Raw genomic sequence first — 19,621 nt, 5'->3', positions numbered from 1 at the left:
CGATGTACAGCAAAGGTAATGTCAGGTCGAGTGATACACAAGTAGAGTAGCCTGCCAATCAATTCCCGATATGGTCGTCCATCAGATAAGGGAACACCAATTTCTTTAGTCAAAATCTCCTTCAGATCCATTGGAACAGACTTAGGCTTGCACCCCAATAACCCTGCATCAGCTAACAAGTCCAAACAATATTTCCTCTGACAAACAGAGATTCCGGTTGAGTTTCTGGCTATCTCCAATCCAAGAAAAAATTTAGCAGGACCAAGATCCTTGATTTTAAACTGCTTGGCTAAAGTAGCTTTGACAGCAGCAACGGCCATATCACTATTGCTGGCAAAAAGTATGTCATCAACATAGAACAATAAAGCGGTATAAGAAGTACCTTGCTCTTTGACAAACATTGTATTGTCAGCATAAGACTGAACAAAACCATCAGCAAGAAGAGTCTTGGAGAAGCACTTGTACTACTGTCGCGAAGCTTGTTTCAAGCCATAGATGGACTTTTTTAGTTTAAACACCGCATTAGGAGGTAGAGAAGTACCAGGAGGTGGTGTGTACCCTTGTGGCAAGCTCATGTAGATTTCTTCATCTAAGTCACTGTGTAAAAAAGCAGTGGTAACGTCCATCTGAGTTAAACTCCAACCCTGTTTAGCTGCTAAGTCCAACAAAATCTTCACGCTAGCCAATCTGGCAACCAGAGAGAATGTATCAAAGTAATCATCACCCTCCTGCTGTGTAAAGCCCTTAGCAACTAACCGAGCTTTGTAACGCTCTATAGAACCATCAACATAATATTTGATGGTATATGTTATGTTTAGGATATGAATTCTCGAGTAAAACAAGTAATAAGACAAACGCTCTTTTATTATAAGACAAAGTGAAACCAACTTGAGAGAATACCGGAGTCTCTCACTTCCCCTTACAAAACACTCTGATCTTTTTGATACCTACTACCCTGACCCTCTCTGCCTTTAAGTACTAACAACACAACCCTAGTGATTCTTTGTCTCTTACGTTACAGAGCCGTTGTGGCCACCGTACCCTGAGACAAGGACATTATTCTTATTTAAACTAAAGTGACTTCCCTAAGAGGCTTGCTAACTCCTCTTGGGTCTACTGGATCCTTTTGCTTGGCCTTTTAGCCACTTGGGCTTTTCTTCCGCCTCTGGTATTGATAGAGAATTGGTGGGTGTTGCTCTCCATACGTATCATTACCCCCGCCTTCGAATTCAACCTTGTCCTCAAGGTTAAATAGTGGAAACTGACCTTTGATTGTGTTGATCCATTCCCATGAACACTCATAGTCCGGAAGGTCTTTCCACTTGATGAGGACTTCTTTCTGCCTTGAACGAGGGTTCGGGCGTCTCCCCAATACCTTCTCTGGTTCTCCTTCCAGGACCCCATCACTTGAAAGCTGAACGGGAAGAGAGGTGGACACCACCTGGTCACCTACTGCCTTTTTCAACTGAGACACATGAAAGGTGTGGTGTATTTTGGTCTCGGGGGGAAGCTTCAGGCGATATGCGACTGCTCCTACTCTCGCCTCCACCCTATAAGGTCCGTAAAAACGCGCCGCTAACTTCTCGTTCACTCGTCTGGCCAGGCTGCGTTGGCGGTATGGTCGCAGTTTGAGGTAGAGCTGATCCCCGACTTGGAACTCCACTTCTCTGCGATGTCCATCCGCTTGTGCCTTCATCAGCTGTTGAGCCTTATGCAGATGTTCCTTGATTAATGCCAGTGTTGCGTCCCGCTCCTGCAGTTGTTGTTCTAAGTCTGCATTGGTTGTAGACCCAGTTTCGAACTTCACCAAGGTTGGAGGTTCTCGTCCATACAGCACTTGGAACGGGGTCATCTTAATAGCCGAGTGAAATGACGTATTATAACACCACTCCACCCACGGGAGGAATCGAGCCCAGGTTCGCGGTTGGTCTCCCGCCAAGCAACCCAAGTAGGTCTCCAAGCTTCGGTTAGTAACCTCTGTTTGCCCGTCGGACTGAGGATGGTAAGCAGTGCTAAAGCACAGGTTGGTACCCGCTAGTCTGAATAACTCCTTCCAGAACTGACTGGTGAAGACCCTGTCTCTGTCAGAAACGATAGAGCGAGGGAACCCATGCAGCCGTATTATCTCCTGGATAAATAGGTTCGCCACGTCTGTTGCTGTATAAGGGTGTTTGATCAGCAAAAAATGAGCATACTTGGACAACCTGTCTACCACCACCAACACCGCATTATGGCCTCCGGATTCGGGTAAACCCTCCACGAAATCTATTGATATATCTTCCCAAACCTTCTCTGGAACTGGTAGTGGTTGTAACACTCCCCCTAGGAATACTGTGGAGTGCTTGTAGCGTTGACAAACCTAACAAGTTGCTACATGCTTGCGAAAGTCTGTCATCATCCCTTCCCAAAAGAACAGTTCACCAATTCTCTTCTGAGTTTTCAGCACCCCTCCGTGACCTCCCAACTTTCCCTCATGAAACTCCCTCATTATCAACCCAGTGATCGCAGAACCCTTCGGTATCACAAGTCTACCTTGTCTCAATAAGCGTCCCTGGACCAGTGAGTAATCCGGATTAGCTCCATCCCCGGTGCGTAGACCCTCTATAATTTTCTGTAGATCCTTGTCCCTATCCACCTCAGAGCATATCTCCTCCAACTGGACTGCGGCTGGAACTGACAGGGCAAACAATACCGGAACCACCTCCTTGCAAGACAAGGCATCCGCCGCTTTGTTTTCCAACCCAGGCTTATAATGAATGTCAAAATCAAAGCCCAAAATCATAGTTAGCCAGCGTTGATACTCCAAGTTGATCTTTCTCTGTTCTAGCAAGAATTTTAAATTTTTCTGATCTGTTCGCACCAAGAACCGCCTTCCCAACAGGTAGTGTTGCCACTTCTGAATGGCAAACACTATTGCCATGAGTTCTCATTCGTACACCGACTTGAGCCTCTTTCTATCCGTTAGAGAGTAACTATAGTAAGCTATGGGTCTCTCTTTTTGTATCAACACAGCCCCCAATCCTGTTCCCGACGCATCAGACTCCACTACAAAGATCTCCGAGAAATCTGGCAAAGCCAGAACTGGTACTGTGGTCATGGCGGTCTTGAGTCTCTGGAATGCTTCTTCAGCTTCTTTCCCCCATTCAAACTGGTCCTTTTTGAGCAAAGAGGTCAAAGGCCTCGCGATCACCCCGTAGCTCTGCACAAACTTACGGTAGTACCCCGTGAGCCCCAAGAACCCGCGTAATGCCTTGACATTCATTGGTGTCTTCCACTACACCATTGCGCTGATCTTCCCAGGGTCTACAGCCACTCCCTCAGGTGTAATTACATGACCGAGGTACTCAACCTGTGTGCTCCCAAACTGACACTTCTTGCGATTGGCATAAAGGTTATGTTTCTGTAAGGTCTGGAGGACTTCCCTCAAATGATCTTGATGTTGCTCGAGGGTCTGGCTGTAGACGAGAATATCGTCGAAGAACACAAACACAAAGCATCGAAGGAAGGGACGAAAGATGTCGTTCATTAGGGACTGAAAGGTGGCGGGTGCATTGGTCAGCCCGAAGGGCATGACCAAGAACTCGTAGTGCCCGTCGTGTGATCAGAAAGCAGTCTTTGGGATATCCTCTGACTTCACCCTGATCTGATGATATCCTGAGCGAAGATCCAGCTTCGAGAACACCTTGGCCCCGTGTAATTCGTCCAACAACTGGTCGATCATGGGAATTGGATAACTGTCAGGTACGATAGCCTTGTTCAAGGCGCGGTAGTCCACGCAAAACCTCCAGCTCCCGTCCTTCTTCTTCACCAGTAGGACAGGGCTCGAGAATGAGCTCCCACTTTCTCTGATAATCCCCGCGGCAAGCATGACTGCTATCTGTCTCTCGATCTCCTCTTTCTGTGCTTGAGGATACCTAAAGGGTCTCACACTAACTGTTTCTGCCCCGGGTTTCAAGGTTATTGCGTGTTCCTTGCCTCGTGTTGGAGGAAGGCCCTGTGGCTCCTCGAACACCTGAGCGAACCCTCCCAACAAGGCTCGAAGCTCCTCCGGAGTAACTTCTTCCCCTGCCTCTGTTTGTAGACTCCTACAGTCTATCCATACGCCTTCCCCTTCTTGCTTAACCGCCTTCCACATCACTTTAAGCAATATAGCTAAGTTCTGGAGACCGTGGTCACCGTGGAGAGTAACCCAGTCTCGTCCCACCATGAACCCCAACCTTTGCTCCTTCCAGTTGACCTTTGTGTCACCCAATGTCTCGAGCCATTGCATCCCCAGTATCACGTTCGCTTCTCCCAATTCCAATGGAAGGAAACTGGTGATGAGTGTGTACCCCGGTAGTTGTAACCTTACGCACTGACACACCCCGCTTCCCCTCACCATCAAACCGTTCCCCATTCTTACCCCATAGCCCGCCGTGCCTCTAGGGACTATCCCCAACCTCTGAGCCATCGAACTTGATATGAAATTGTGGGTAGCGCCACTGTCGATCATGACCACTACCTCGACCCCTTGCATTTTTCCTCTCAACTTCATGGTGCGAGGTGAGGATATTCCCGCGACGGATTGGATTGAAATGGCTGCAAATTCCGGTGCTTCCACGCTTTCTTCTGCGATGTCCTCCCCATCTCCTTCTCCGGACACCCCCTCGTCGTCCGCCGTCGCCACCAAGATCTGTAACCCTTTGAAACGACACCGGTGTCCCGGTTGGTACTTCTCGTCGCACCGGAAGCACAACCCCTTAGCTTGCCATTCGTTGGCCTCTGCATCCGACAGCCGTCTGAGGTTGGGTCGTCGCGACTCTGAAGATTTCAAATTATGGTTTGAGCTTTTGTCCCCAATTAGTCGAGACACTGTCGTTTTATCCTCAGAAGAAACTAATGTCTTGTTATGAGGAGACAAACCCATATCCGACGAGTAGGACCCACTTGACGCATTTTTGTCTCCCGAGCTCCTCATCGATGGTTTGCTCGCAATTTCCCACCCCGCCGGTGCCGGCGAGTCTCCTTGTGCCCCCAATCTTCGACTAGACGAGAGAGGTCCATCATTTTCTTCAAAGTTCTTGGTTCAAACATCTTCACCCCCTTCCTTACTTTAGGCTTCAAGCCTATCATAAACGCCATTTCTAACACCCTTTCTGACACCTCTGGGGCATTAGATGCAAGAGAGATGAAATCCTTACAGTACTGCCCGGTGGTGTCCTCCTGACGGAGCAGCAACAGCCTCTCGCCGGCGGTCAGGTCGTGCGCCGTGGCAAAGTTCTCGAGTACCCTGTTTTTCAACTGCTCCCAGCTAAGGAATGGGTTTCGATCCTTCTCCCAGCGGAACCACGAGAGTGCGTCCCCAGCGAAACAAACCCTCACAGCCTTCAGCTTTTCTTCTTCTGTGAACTCCTGCAACTCGAAATGTTGTTCCACCCTGAGAACCCACCCCTCCGCCTCTTCTCCCTCAAACAGAGGAAGCTCGAATCTTTGGGACAGTGGTTCTCTTTCTTCCTTCGGTGGTTTTCGCTTCTGGGTTTCACCCACCTCCATCGTAGGACTCTGCAAAGGCCGTGGCGGTGTCTCTTCTCCGCTCTGTTTCTCCACCCCAGAGACTTGAGACTCCCCCTCGTTTCCCTTGGGCGACCCCCACCTTTGACGGTCCTCTTCCATCATCCTCCGTTCCATTCTCTCTAGGACGTCCAACTTCCCCATCTGTTTCTCCAAGTTGTCCAACTTCCCCAGCTGCTTCTTCATGGCGCAGACGTCGGACTCCAAGATTGACAGCTGTTGGACCTCCTTCTGGATATTCTCCATGACTTTTTCCAACTCTTCCACCTTCTTAAGCGCCATTGAGACAGTAGTTTCTCCAAGAAAGATGGCTCTGATACCAATTTGTTATGTTTAGGATATGAATTCTCGAGTAAAACAAGTAATAAGACAAACGCTCTTTTATTATAAGACAAAGTGAAACAAACTTGAGAGAATACCGGAGTCTCTCACCTCCCCTTACAAAACACTCTGATCTTTTTGATACCTACTACCCTGACCCTCTCTGTCTTTAAGTACTAACAACACAACCCTAGTGATTCTTTGTCTCTTACGTTATAGAGCCGTTGTGGCCACCGTACCCTGAGACAAGGACATTATTCTTATTTAAACTAAAGTGACTTCCCTAAGAGGCTTGCTAACTCCTTTTGGGTCTACTGGATCCTTTTGCTTGGCCTTTTAGCCACTTGGGCTTTTCTTCCTCCTCTGGTATTGATAGAGAATTGGTGGGTGTTTCTCTCCATACGTATCAGTATACACCCATTTACAACCCACCACGTTTTTACCTCGTGGTAATGAAACAACATCAAAAGTTCCGGCAGCATTCATAGAATCCATTTCCACATTCATAGCCTTAGTCCAGTATACATAAGCAATGGCTTGCTGAAAATTCTTAGGTTCCGTTTCAGTGGAGACAGAGAGAAGAAAAGCTTGATGAGAAGGTTTGAAATTTGTGTAGGTGATATAAGATGAAATGGGATACGGAGTTGTAAAAGTAGAAGAAGATGAAGGAGGAGAAATTTGAGTAAGGGAACAATGATAGTCAGAAAGATAACCTGGCACCTTAGACGTTCGCTTCGGCCTAACCTTTAGTGATGATACAATGGTCATCTCCGTAGGCACAGTCTCGGGTACCGAATCATTAGTACTTGGGACAGATGGTTGATGTGAATGTGATGATGATGATGTTATAGAAGATGATGGTAGCAATGCATGATGGTGAGGATGATAGTGGGGATCAATAACAGATGATAATGGAGGTGATAATGGCAAGATAACACTATCAAATATATCAGGAGAATGCAAAGTATTGGATGCTAATTTGAATGGAAATATCTCCTCATGAAAAATAATGTTTCGGGTAATCGAAATAACATTGCTCTCTAAATGTAAGACTTTGTAACCTTTATAACCAAATGAATATCCTAAGAACACACATTGATCAGCCCTAGGACTAAACTTGTGTCTATCTTTCTGTAAGGTAGAGACATAGCATAAACACCCAAACATCTTGAGAAAATGATAGTCAGGTGGTTTTTTGTTCAACAGTTCAAAAGGTGTTAAATTCTTTAGTAAAGCAGATGGAGTTCAATTAATGAGGAAAACAGCAGTAAGCAAGCAATCACTCCAATAGACTAAAGGAACATTTGATTGAAATAATAAGGCTCTTGCAACATTAAGTAGATGTTGATGTTTGCGCTCAACAACAGAATTCTGTTGAGGAGTATATGCACAAGAAAATTGATGAATCATGCCACACTCTTTAACTAACTCAGTGAATGCAAGTTCAGGAGCATTATCAGTTCGAATTGCCTTAATAGGTTAGCCATATTGAGTTTGAACGCATTTGATGAAAGTTGGAAAAACAGTTGTAACATCACTTTTATTTCGTAATAGGTATACCCAAACAGCTTGAGTACAATCATCTATGATGGTAGAAATACTTGTAACCCTCTACAGACGTAACTGAGAAAGGACCCCATATATCTAAGTGTATAAGTGCAAATGGTTGTGAAGACAAGTGATTATTAGACTCAAAAGGAATACGTTTCTGCTTAGCTAATGGACAAACAAGACAATGACTTATAGTAGATAAAGAAGATAAAGGTAAAGTACCAGAAAGTATCTTTAACTTGTCAGAAGATGGGTGTCCGAGGCGTTGATGCCAAAGATGTCCATCAACCTTCAAGGATCCAGTGAAATGCGGAAGTGATGATGATGATGAAGCAGTGAGTGCAGAAGATGATGCGTCAAGTTGTAAGATGTATAGATTATGAAGAAGAAAACCTTTACCAATCATTAAGCCCTGAATAGACTCCTGAAGATAACAAGAATCAGGATAGAAGTGAGCTGAACCACGATTATGCTGTAAAAGGCTACTAATAGAAATCAAATTGAATTTGAAAGATGGAACATGCAAGACATCATGCAATATGAGTGATGATGATAAAAGAACAGAGCCACAATGAGTGATATCCACCCTATCTTCATTCGGTAAAGAGACTGTGACTCCAGAAACAGTTACTGTATCATTAAAAAAAGGTCAAATCAGAGCAAACATGGCTGGTAGCACCAGTGTCAATAATCCAACTACCATGAGGTATTGTTTTTGATAATGAAGAAAGGCATTGATGTTGAAAGGTGAGATGATTATTTTCAAATCTGAGTGAAGTAGAAGGAAAGACAGTTGGAAAAGAGTGAATACCAGATGATGATTGAACAGCCATAACACCATGCTCTGTAATGGACGAGGCCTGTGAAGATGAAGCTGGAGCCTCTGAAAGCTTAACCTTTGCATTTAATTGTTGAATCAAAGAAGTAATATGTTCACTACTCATGGTGTTGATATCCAGATTAACCGTAGGAGTCATAGATGGAGCAGGGGAAGTCTCTGTTATCACATTGGCCACAGCATGTGTCACTGGTCTAGGATTAGAAGGTGTAAACCCACGAGGTTGTGCAGACGACATTACTGGGCGTTGACTTCCTTGGGTCCCCTGGTAATTAGCAAAGCTGCTCTTGAATCCAAGAATATAGCCTGGGGGATATCCATGCAATTTAAAACACTTTTGGATAACATGTCATGTTTGACCACAGTGAGTGCAAACAGGTCTCTGTCCTCGTGGCTTATAATGATTCTGATTCTAAACCGCAAACGTCATATTATCATACGAACCAGTATAAGGAGCTTGATGTGTACCAGACGCCTGAGATGAGACCGAGACAGGGACTTCTGTAGACGTAGAAGCCTGAAAAATCATATTATTTGGCTTAGGCGTGATATTCGTCTGACGTTCATCAGAAGTAACCATGTTGAAAACCTCTTCAATGCTTGGTATAGGCTTAAGCATGAGGATGTGTCTTCGAGTAGATTCATAAGAAGCGTTCAATCCCATCAAAAAATTTGTAACTCGACTCCTCTGTTGAAGCTTCTCCCAAAGAGTGGCTGCACTACATTCACACTTTCCACAGGTACAAACAGGGAGTTCAACATAGTTCTTATACTCTTCCCAGAGAGTTACTAGCATTGTATAATAGGAGGTAACATCCATCGATCCTTGCTGCAGAGAATTCAATTTCTGCTCTAACTCATACACCTTAGGAGCATCGTCCTGCTTAAACCTTGACATCAAATTATTCCAGATTTCTTCGGCAGTAGAGATATACAGCAAACTTCCACCAATTTTCTTATCAACAGAATTGATAATCCAAGTAGTAATCATATCATTACACCTAGACCATGAGCCATAATCTTGATGATCTTCAGGAGGTTTCGGAATCTTACCATCAACGAAACCAAGCTTATTTCTGACATTGAGAGCAATACGCATCAATCTCTTCCAAGAATAGAAATCAGCTCCAGACGTGAGACGATCAGATATAATATTCATCCCCGCATGATCCGAGCTGTGTAAGAAGTAAGGATTGGCATAGTGATCCACCGGAGCAGACGAATTCGCCATAGCAAAAAGTAAGAACAAGAATGAGATTGTGCGATTCAGAACAACAATCAAAATCAATCCAATAACCAGAGCAAGCAAGCGAAAGCAAACAAAAGATGTAGAACAAACTAATGAACCAATGAGAAAAGAGTTGCCAAAAGCGTCACAAGATTCGCGAAAGAGATCGAAACAATTTGACGCCGTGAAGCACTCATTTGAAAAATTGATCGGTGCGATGAGCAATTGAATCGAAAGAATGAAGATGATTGAGCTGGGTAAAGACAAAGAACGAAGAAGATGAGCTCAATTGAAGCTCATATCAATGGCGATTTTAGGATTTACGAATGAGAAAAGATAAGAGCTAAAAAAGTTAGTTAGAGCTCTGATACCATATTAACTTTGATAGAAATGATATTTCTCATTAATCAATAAAGGTCATAGTACAAGAGTATTTATACTGTACAATTAGTATATTAGAGAAGTAAGCTAAAGGAGACTTCAACTCTAATATACAAACTATTAACTTATATGATATAAGTCAATAGCAACTCCGTTGGATAGTCTATATATTTTAAAATATTTTGGTGTTCGACTTGGTTCTTTTCAGTTCTTTTTGCCCTGTTCTTTCCTTGCTTCTCTTTAGTGGATCTCCGCTTTGCGGTTGCTCTTTCTTACTTCGTTTCCTTTCTCGTATTTTCCGGTCAAATTTATATCTCTGCTTCTAGTGCATGTCAAAAAAACATCAAAGCCTGTCACAACTTTGGGTGCTGGACTTCATTACTACACCATCTGATCCCTCCCCTCTCCTTCCACCAACAAGGATTAATCTTCATTTAGTTGTCATTTTAGTTTTTTCTCTCTAAAACCTAAATATTTATAATTGGCTTTCAAAAAACTTATTTTAAGGTTAAGATTAAAAAAAAGACTGTTAGGTTGGTAAAGTAAAACCTTAAGTAGGATTAAACTTAACAAACATTTTTCAAAGAAAATAATCTTAATGGACTTTCATGTGATATGCAACTAATTAAATGTATTCATATATGTTGGTCAGTTTTACATGAAGTAGACGAAAAGGGAAAACCCAATAGTATATAAAAGACATGATCCATTGTAGTTAGTTTCTAGGACTTCTCTGGAATAAACAAGTGGATAAGGTTCACAAATAATGTAAAGCAAGTGTCGGCATAGAATAATACGATTTTTGCTACGTACGTAATAATCGATCGTATCTGTTCTCCAATCAGTAGTATTATTTTAGTCAATATTCATTGTATACATTAAACATCCATTTAACTGGTTCTTTAAACGTGTTACCAAATCAATGAATATTTTGAAACCATGATTCGATGAACCGCCCACCTAATATAAGTCCTGACAAAGTTATCTCCGATGTCGTCGAATCACATTCTGGAATCTTATAATGTGGTTCTTGCGATCTATATAGTACAGTGGCTATCTAATTAAAACGAAACTAAATTAAAATGCCACTAGAGTCCTAGACTAACAATATATATATGGACCATGGTACGCTAATTTTGGTGCTTTGTTGTAGACTTTAGTTAAGGGGTCTTTGTTTACAGCACATAAAACAATTAAGGATCCTTCGACGCATTAGTTAATGGATCACTGGATCATTATCGTTGCCTAATTTCGGTGGTTTCTTTAAGAATTTAATCCGAGAAGACTTTAATGGAGATCTTGTACTAGAAAAATAAGATTCTATTATATTTTTATGATTTAATGTGGATTCTTTAGTTGCGTGAAGTCCCATACTAACTTAATAAAAAAAACTGTGAGAGAATTGGGGTTTTAGTACATTTTGAAAATCAAATCAGCCGGGACTCATAGAAGTGTATTTGTATCAATTCAAATTTGGTTGATGTTTTACGGGTTCGTATGTGAATTTCTTTAAAGGTGTGTGCTACATATACATTCCAAAAATATGGAACAGAGAAACAAAATTAGATTTGACCATTCTAGAAAAAAGGATTAGTTATTGATCTTTATATGTCAGCACTTTATAAGAATGAGGGAGGACCAAATCGATTAGACATTAAAAGTTTAGAACTAGATATGTCATATGTGTCACTGTCGATGAAGAACATATTTTAAGCTAAGTAAATGTCACATAAAGGATCATATCTGCACAGATCAAAACTTTTTTTTCTAAAAGGAAATAAATCAAAGATTAAATCTTTGTCCCACAGCTGTCCTCGTGTCCTTGTGGTGATAATATTTCGTCCTGATCCTAGAACCACAGGATCACAGCGATGCATGCCTGATCTCTTTCGTTCTCGTAATTTGATCATAATTAACATAAATATTCACGTGAGTTACACATGAACTGATGAAAGTAACTGTTTAACTACATTTATCTCCTATGATAAGAAAATAATGGTTCTACGTTGGTACAAAACAAAGGCATATAAAAAAGAGGAACCCGAAATATAAACCACGCTACTGTTAGGTTGCAAATGGTTGCACAGTTAAAGAGATTGGACAGGTTGAAAAAAATTATTCAACCAATTTTCACCATTTGTATTGTAAAAGTTGAAGAGATTGGAAAAAACTATTCAGCCCGTTCAACCCAAAAAGTTGAAAAAATAAACTAATCCTACAGTAAAAATCTTCAACTTGTTCAACCACTATTTTGAAGATGAATGAGTTGAATATTATTCAACCCAATTTTGTTCAATTCATTTTTTCAATTTTGTTCAATTTTGTGCATCCATTTGCAGTCTTAGTAGTTTTGACAAAAATATTTTTTTTCTTTCTGCTTTTTCATATGTGGGTTGATCCTATTCCTACTTTATGTTAATTTTTTGTTAAGAAGAAAACATAAAGGCGGTTATTAATAAAAATCTAAAAACATGCCGTACCCGAAACATATTCAACGCTTTAGCTGATTTGATAGAATTAAAATAATCAAATGAGGATTTAGGTAATCTTTCTACTTTTATAAACGTATGATTACGATATTCCCGATCCTATCATCCCGTGGATAATAAACTAGTATTTTCAATATCACTACGACTGAGATAATATTTCCAAATCTATTGGGGAAAGCCTATAATATAGTACTGTAATACGAGGGATAGTAACAATCACTAATAAAAGCAAGTGGGGGTATATGGACTTAGATCCGAACATGCCTGATGATTTTATTTTTTTTTTTTTAAGTTTTGGTATAAGTGTGTGTGTGTACCATGTTCGTTTTGCGTTAGGTTCATGCACTATTTTAAGTCTGGGTCTTCTTTCTTCGTAACCTCTTGTGAACCTTGGTTTGGTTTATGGAGAGTGTGTACCATGAACGTATATATATAGATGCATCTTGTATTTTCCATTTTATAGGTTTGTCTACCATGGTGCGCAAATTGCGCTGCGCAATGCATCAGCATGCTCCATGTATATGCAGATATAAATGATATTAAAAAAATTAGTACAATTAATTTAAACGGATCACCCAACTCTGCATGTATCATTTGGATAAAGATGCATGGTATGAAAACGAATATAACTCATATATCTTGGATGTGATTAGTAATACTTTTAGAGTAAAAAATTCAGTTGAAAATAATAATTACTAATTCCTCTACTTACTTTACCAATCAAATTGAAAACTTGAAAAAATGATTTCAGCTAAAAAGGAAAAGGCAGTAAAACTTTCCCATAAAAGAAATAGAGAATATATATTATTCTAAAATTCACTTTTTCATTTTTTTTTTTCCTCTAATTTATTATTCTCACATCCTCTATTTTCCAACAATCACACATTTTTTTAACTTAAATAACTATGAAGTTATTAAGTTTTTTTGTGAAAATATAATTTACTTAAATAACTATGAAGTTTTAATTCAGAAATTCTAATTAGAAATCAATATCAGCTTGATATAATTTTCCATTAAATGTTTATTTCATTTGACTTATTTTCTTGTTTAAGGGATTGCTTTTGTTTTATTTCATTTCAACCTTAACTAGTTTGCTTGTCTATTTACACAATACGGTATATTCTCTGTATGCGTATTCGATAAGGTTATACACATAACACATATCTTCTTCTAAAGATTATCATACACATATCTAAAATAAACGCCCCCTACGTATTATTGGCTCTTCATGTAAACCAAGAGCCAACGAAGCAAGCATCTTCCAAAGAAGAAAAAAAAAAAACCTTCCTGATAATTGCTTGCAAGTTTCAAGCCACGTGGTATTTTAATTGGACCATTCAAATAAAATTAAAATATAGATATTTGCATTATATATATAAGTCTTGGTTTTTGCATGTAAAGAGACTTCACAACGACGAGCAAGGTCTCCGGATACGCGGAAAACAGTGAAAAGAAACCAAAACTCATTTTTTCAAGAAGAAGAAAATTATTGTTCTTAGTCTACACAATGGTGACTCTAAAAATGGAGATTTGCATCGAGTTGGTGAAATTGACCGTAGATTTCCTCGCAGCCATTGCAGAATCAATCGAAGTAGCTTTCCGCAACCACCGTCCTCCTCCGGTGATTCAATATTCTTCGGGGGTGAATGGTCGCCGGAGTAATTACACCGCCGTTCCCATTCCTCTCGTGGGGTTTCTGTAATTAATGTATTCTTTCTCTTATATATATACATGGTTCTTTTGTTTTTTGTTCATCTTGTTCTATTATTACTAGTACCGTACGTCATGCCTCGATCTATCACGTTGTGCTTAGGACAAAAGGTATAATTTGTATCGAAGATCAAGATGTGGTTTGTGTATAAACCAAAAAGATCAATAAGAGTTTACGTACACACCCGTGAATATATAAAAAGCTTAGACGTTACCGATTGTGTATATATTTTCTTTTGTTTCATTGTATATAATTTTGGTTATTCGTAATTAAGATCTGTAAAGAAAAATTACTGTTGTAATGCTCGATTTGTACAGAACATGTGTTCACACTAACAAGATAGATCTGATATTGAAGAAGGCAGAATGTTATTATATTTGGGTCATAGTCGAACAACGATCGTGGCGATATATTTTAATTCAACTAGACAAACACAAAAATTATTGTCTTATCCATGTTTGAGATTTAAGATTAGGTTTTTGTTGTGTGGTCTCCACACCAAGTAAACGTGTCGGGTACATTGTTATCTATTTTTAGAATGGGAAAAATGTCATTAAAATCATGAACTTTCAAATTTTGGTCATTTAAAACATGAAATTTGTTGTAGGTCATTTAAAACATCAACTTTCGTTGTCTAGCTTTTTTAAACATGAAGTTTCGTTGACCAGGCCAAAAAAGACATGACGTTAAATCCGATAATTGACCTACAAACAGACGTTACTATGCCGTTAATCACTCCGTTACTAACAAAACGACGTCGTTTTAATGGAAGTTTTAATTCGAAAAGTGTCATTTAAACCATGAACTTTTAAATACAGGCCATTTAAACAATGAACTTGTAAATATATGTCATTTAAACCATGAACTTGTAAATGTATGTCATTTAAACTATGAACTTTCAAATTTATGTTATGTAAACCATAATACATAAAAATGGTGATCAATCTTTCAAACTCTAGTGCAGTATCCTAAAACAAGATGATCAATCCTTCAGACTCTAGTGTAGTATCCTAATAAATGAAAAAGACTCAAGAAAAAAACAAAAAGACACAAAATACATGACAAAGATCAAAAAAGAATGATGAACTGATATTCTTCTCTCTCTTTCTTAGAATCGCATCATGAGGCAGAGTCGAAGAAAGAAGAGATAAACTAAACTAGGGTTAAACGGGTTAGCCGATTAAGCTTATATACTTCTACAGTTTCTAATAAACCAATCGATTCGATTACCGAGTCAAACCAAAATCCGGTTATTCAAATCAATTGCACCGAACGATTAAGCTTTCTCTCTTCGATTTGCTCCGATAACCAAAATTTTTAGGTTGCCTGGTTTTTACCGAATACCCAGGGCGAGTTCATGGTTTAAATGACATAAATTAAAAGTTCATGGTTTAAATGACATACATTTACAAGTTCATGATTTAAATGGCCTATATTTAAAAGTTCATGGTTTAAATGACATTATTTCAAACTAAAACTTCAATTAAAACGATGTCGTTTTGTCAGTAACGGAGTGATTAACGGCATAGTAACATCTGTTAGTAGGTCAACTATCGGATTTAACGTCATGTCTATTTTGGCCTGGTCTATGAAACTTCATATTTAAAAAAACTAGTCAACGAAAGTTGATGTTTTAAATGGCCTATAACAAAATTCATGTTTTAAATGGCCAAAATTTGAAAGTTCATGATTTTAATGATATTTTTCCCTTTTTAGAATATATGTTTGTTATTATATTTCCTGGTTCTTGACGAATCATGGTCCATCTTTGATCCATCATCAATGCACAATTCTGCTCTCGGCCCCTACCGAAACAGCAATTGATATACGTACCTATGCGAACACAACGTTAAATTTGTGGTACTTGTGTACCACTGTGAAACAATAGTGCTGATATATAACATGAAAATGTTATAAGAATTAAGTGATACCATACGTACGTACCATGAAATAATAATATTTACTGACTTTGAATCACTAAAACTAGGAACGAAATGTAAGTTTGTGGCAGCAGTAGGAAATGGTACTTGACAGTCTTCAATACGTTGATACAATAAAATAAAAACAGTCTTGATCAGAGCTGTATTATAAACACTGTATAAATCAGTCATCAAACCATTTCAAGTATGGTAAAAACAAGAAAGTTGTTGACAACGTCAACGACCTGAATTAGTTATATATACCATTTTAATTTCCAAATTAGCAACATTGATTTACTATTTTTATTATCTTGTAAAACAAAACTAATTTTACATCTTCTTAATATAGCTCCCGAGTCTCAAAACAACACACTTTCAAAATCTGTCTTTCTTTTTCCTTTCTCTTATAATACCTTTCGTTCATTCTTAGACTTTGTTTTCTTCAAGAACTCTTTTAATAAGCAGCCTTGGGTCTTCCCCAAGGTTCCTCATAAAATAAAATGATTAGAACAAAACTGGAGAGGCCTTTAGGCTGCCTCTTTACCCTCTTTATAATCTCCTATGTCGCCGTCGCCACTTTTCACGATGAACCTTCTTTTCCAGAAGACGCTGATCTCACGAACGACCTAGAACAAAAATGTTTTAGCATCAGTAAAGTCGATCCTAACCTCAGATTTGAAAATGATCGTCTCAAAAGAGCTTACATTGCTCTTCAAGCGTGGAAAAAAGCGATTTATTCTGACCCGTTTAAAACCACGTCTAATTGGGTTGGTTCTAATGTGTGTTCTTACAATGGAGTTTATTGTGCACCAGCTCTAGACGATCCTAGTCTAAATGTTGTCGCTGGAGTTGACCTTAACCATGCAGATATATCCGGACATTTACCACCAGAGCTTGGCCTTATGACCGACCTAGCTTTGTTTCATATTAATTCAAACCGGTTTTGTGGGATCATCCCCAAAAGTTTATCGAAACTCGCTTTGATGTACGAGTTCGATGTCAGCAACAACCGATTCGTCGGTAAGTTCCCTGACGTTTCACTTTTATGGCCATCTTTGAAGTATCTTGATATCAGATACAATGAATTCGAAGGAAGTTTGCCGCCAGAGATCTTTGATAAAGATCTTGATGCTATTTTCTTGAACAATAACCGGTTTGAGTCGTTTATCCCTGGTACGATCGGGAAATCGAAAGCATCGGTTGTGACATTTGCAAACAACAAATTCACTGGATGTATCCCAAAATCGATTGGTAACATGAAGAACCTTAATGAGATTGTCTTCACTGGAAACAATTTAACCGGTTGTTTTCCAAACGAGATTGGTTTGCTTAACAATGTGACCGTGTTTGACGCGAGCAAGAATGGTTTTGTTGGTAGTTTACCTTCAAGTTTGTCCGGTTTAGCTAGCATTGAGCAGTTTGATTTATCGCATAATAAGCTCACCGGATTTGTTGTGGACAAGTTTTGCAAGTTGCCAAGTTTGGAGAGCTTCAAATTTTCTTACAATTTTTTCAATGGAGAAGCTGAAAGCTGTGTTCCAGGGAGAAACAATGGGAAACAATTTGATGATACAAACAATTGCTTGCAGAATAGACCGAGTCAAAAGTCCGCTAACCAATGTTTCCCTGTTGTTAGTCGTCCCGTGGATTGTAGCAAGGACAAGTGTGCGGGCGGTAGCAACGGTGGCTCTAGTCCATCACCAAATCCACCAAAGACGTCCGAGCCAAAGCCATCAAAACCAGAGCCGGTTATGCCAAAACCTAATGAATCACCTAAACCAGAACCACAAAACCCATCAAAGCCCGAGACACCAAAAACACCAGAACAACCTACACCTAAACCTCAACCACCAAAGCATGAATCTCCTAAACCAGAAAACAAGCCTGAGCTACCAGAACAAGAGGAGTCTCCTAAACCAGAACAACCAAAGCCAGAGGAGTCACCTAAGCCTGAACAACCACAGAAACCTGAACATCCTAAACCGGCTTCACCACCAAAGGAAGCACAAGCACCCACATCGGAATCAGATGATCCATTCGACGCATCTCCGGTTACAAAACGTCGTCCTCCGCCACCACCAAAGGTAGAGGAAATACGTGTACCACCACCGCAACCACCAATGCCTTCCTCACCACCACCGCCACCGGTTTACTCACCACCTCCACCGGTTTACTCACCGCCGCCTCCGGTTTACTCACCACCCCCTCCAGTTTACTCGCCACCACCACCTCCGGTTTACTCGCCGCCGCCGCCTCCCGTTCATTCTCCGCCTCCACCCCCACCGGTCCACTCTCCACCTCCACCAGTTGCTTCTCCTCCGCCGCCATCACCACCACCACCAGATCACTCTCCTCCACCGCCACCAGTTTTCTCTCCACCACCGCCATCGCCAGTATACTCACCGCCGCCTCCAACCCACTCACCACCACCACCGCCGGTATATTCTCCGCCTCCACCAATGTTCTCACCACCACCAACACATATAACAACTCAACCACCAACCGAAGCTCCCACTCCTGTTCAAGCCCCAACCCCAATCACTGAATCATCCCCAGTCCCAGTGCCAACTCCTTCATCAGAATCATATCAAGCACCCATTTTGTCACCAAGTCAAGCTCCAACACCGGTTCAAGCCCCAACCTCATCCTCTGAAACATCTCAAGCACCAACTCCATCATCAGAATCAAACCAATCACCAAGTCAAACTCCAACACCGGTTCAAGCCCCAACCCCATCCTCTGAAACATCCCAAGTACCATCTCCATCATCAGAAGAATCAAACCAATCACCAAGTCAAGCTCCAACACCGGTTCAAGCCCCAACCTCATCCTCTGAAACATCACAAGTACCGACTCCATCATCAGAATCAAACCAATCACCAAGTCACGCTCCAACACCAATTCATGAACCAGTTCAAACCCCAACACCAATCTCTGAACCGGTCCATGCACCAACACCATCAAACGAACCGGTCTCATCTCCAAAACAATCAGAAGAAGTTGAAGCACCAGAACCATCACCCGCCACACCATCATCACCGTCAACTGACACAACTGTTCCACCATCGGACAACAAGGACGATGGTGACGATGGTGATTTCGTCCTACCACCAAACATCGGATTCCAATATGCATCGCCACCACCACCGATATTCCAAGGATACTAAAATGTCCACCGGTAGTGACAATGTTACCCATTTTTTTTAACATTTATGTCCCCATTTTCTCCAACTTAATTGTTTGTAACAAAAGAAAGAATTAAATTCACAAGAAAAACATCAAATGCCAGTTACAAACGAGTAATGTAATTTTTTCAGTAGATGATATTTTAGAAGAAAACTTCTCTATGTTTTTTTTTTGCCCTTTTATAAATTTTTTTTCTTTAAATCGCCATTTTATATATTAACTGAGAAGCAAAATATAATACAGTATATATGTAAATATCAATATTCATACAAATGTGACTCTTTTTTTTTTTGTCAACAATGTTAAAAATAAAATGTGTAAATCATATAATGCATTCTACTATAGCTACATATGATATACTCTAATAAACTATACATATTTAATATTCTACAACTCTTTCATAAATTATTTAAAATATTTTTTATAATATATACTGAAATTAGGTTT

At 40.2% G+C, this 19,621-nt stretch overlaps 3 protein-coding genes across 3 annotated transcripts; 2 read left to right on the top strand and 1 right to left on the bottom strand.

Annotated features, from left to right (window-relative positions):
• Positions 1-3,601: 3,601 nt before the first annotated feature.
• LOC147924727 (uncharacterized) lies at positions 3,602-4,957 on the bottom strand. Its single transcript, XM_087496922.1, has one exon. The coding sequence runs from the start codon at positions 4,955-4,957 to the stop codon at positions 3,602-3,604; it is 1,356 nt and encodes a 451-aa protein (XP_087353048.1).
• Positions 4,958-13,742: 8,785 nt separating this feature from the next.
• LOC109130039 (uncharacterized) lies at positions 13,743-14,282 on the top strand. The gene has a single exon (XM_019239238.2). The coding sequence runs from the start codon at positions 13,866-13,868 to the stop codon at positions 14,058-14,060; it is 195 nt and encodes a 64-aa protein (XP_019094783.1). The 5' UTR covers positions 13,743-13,865; the 3' UTR covers positions 14,061-14,282.
• Positions 14,283-16,360: 2,078 nt separating this feature from the next.
• LOC104758256 (uncharacterized) lies at positions 16,361-19,375 on the top strand. Its single transcript, XM_010481081.2, has one exon. The coding sequence runs from the start codon at positions 16,489-16,491 to the stop codon at positions 19,153-19,155; it is 2,667 nt and encodes an 888-aa protein (XP_010479383.2). The 5' UTR covers positions 16,361-16,488; the 3' UTR covers positions 19,156-19,375.
• Positions 19,376-19,621: the final 246 nt, after the last annotated feature.

Source organism: Camelina sativa, chromosome 17 (genome assembly GCF_030686135.1).
Source record: "Camelina sativa cultivar CO46 ecotype springtype chromosome 17, ASM3068613v1".
In the NCBI taxonomy this organism is placed as follows: Eukaryota; Viridiplantae; Streptophyta; class Magnoliopsida; order Brassicales; family Brassicaceae; genus Camelina; species Camelina sativa.
Note: the sequence above shows the minus strand (reverse complement) of the source record. Positions and strands in the feature narration are given on the sequence as shown.

What these genes read in the sequence shown, in the direction of transcription:
- LOC147924727 (XM_087496922.1), bottom strand. Translation starts at nt 4,957, where the DNA reads ATGAGGAGCTCGGGAGACAAAAATGCGTCAAGTGGGTCCTACTCGTCG.
- LOC109130039 (XM_019239238.2), top strand. Translation starts at nt 13,866, where the DNA reads ATGGTGACTCTAAAAATGGAGATTTGCATCGAGTTGGTGAAATTGACC.
- LOC104758256 (XM_010481081.2), top strand. Translation starts at nt 16,489, where the DNA reads ATGATTAGAACAAAACTGGAGAGGCCTTTAGGCTGCCTCTTTACCCTC.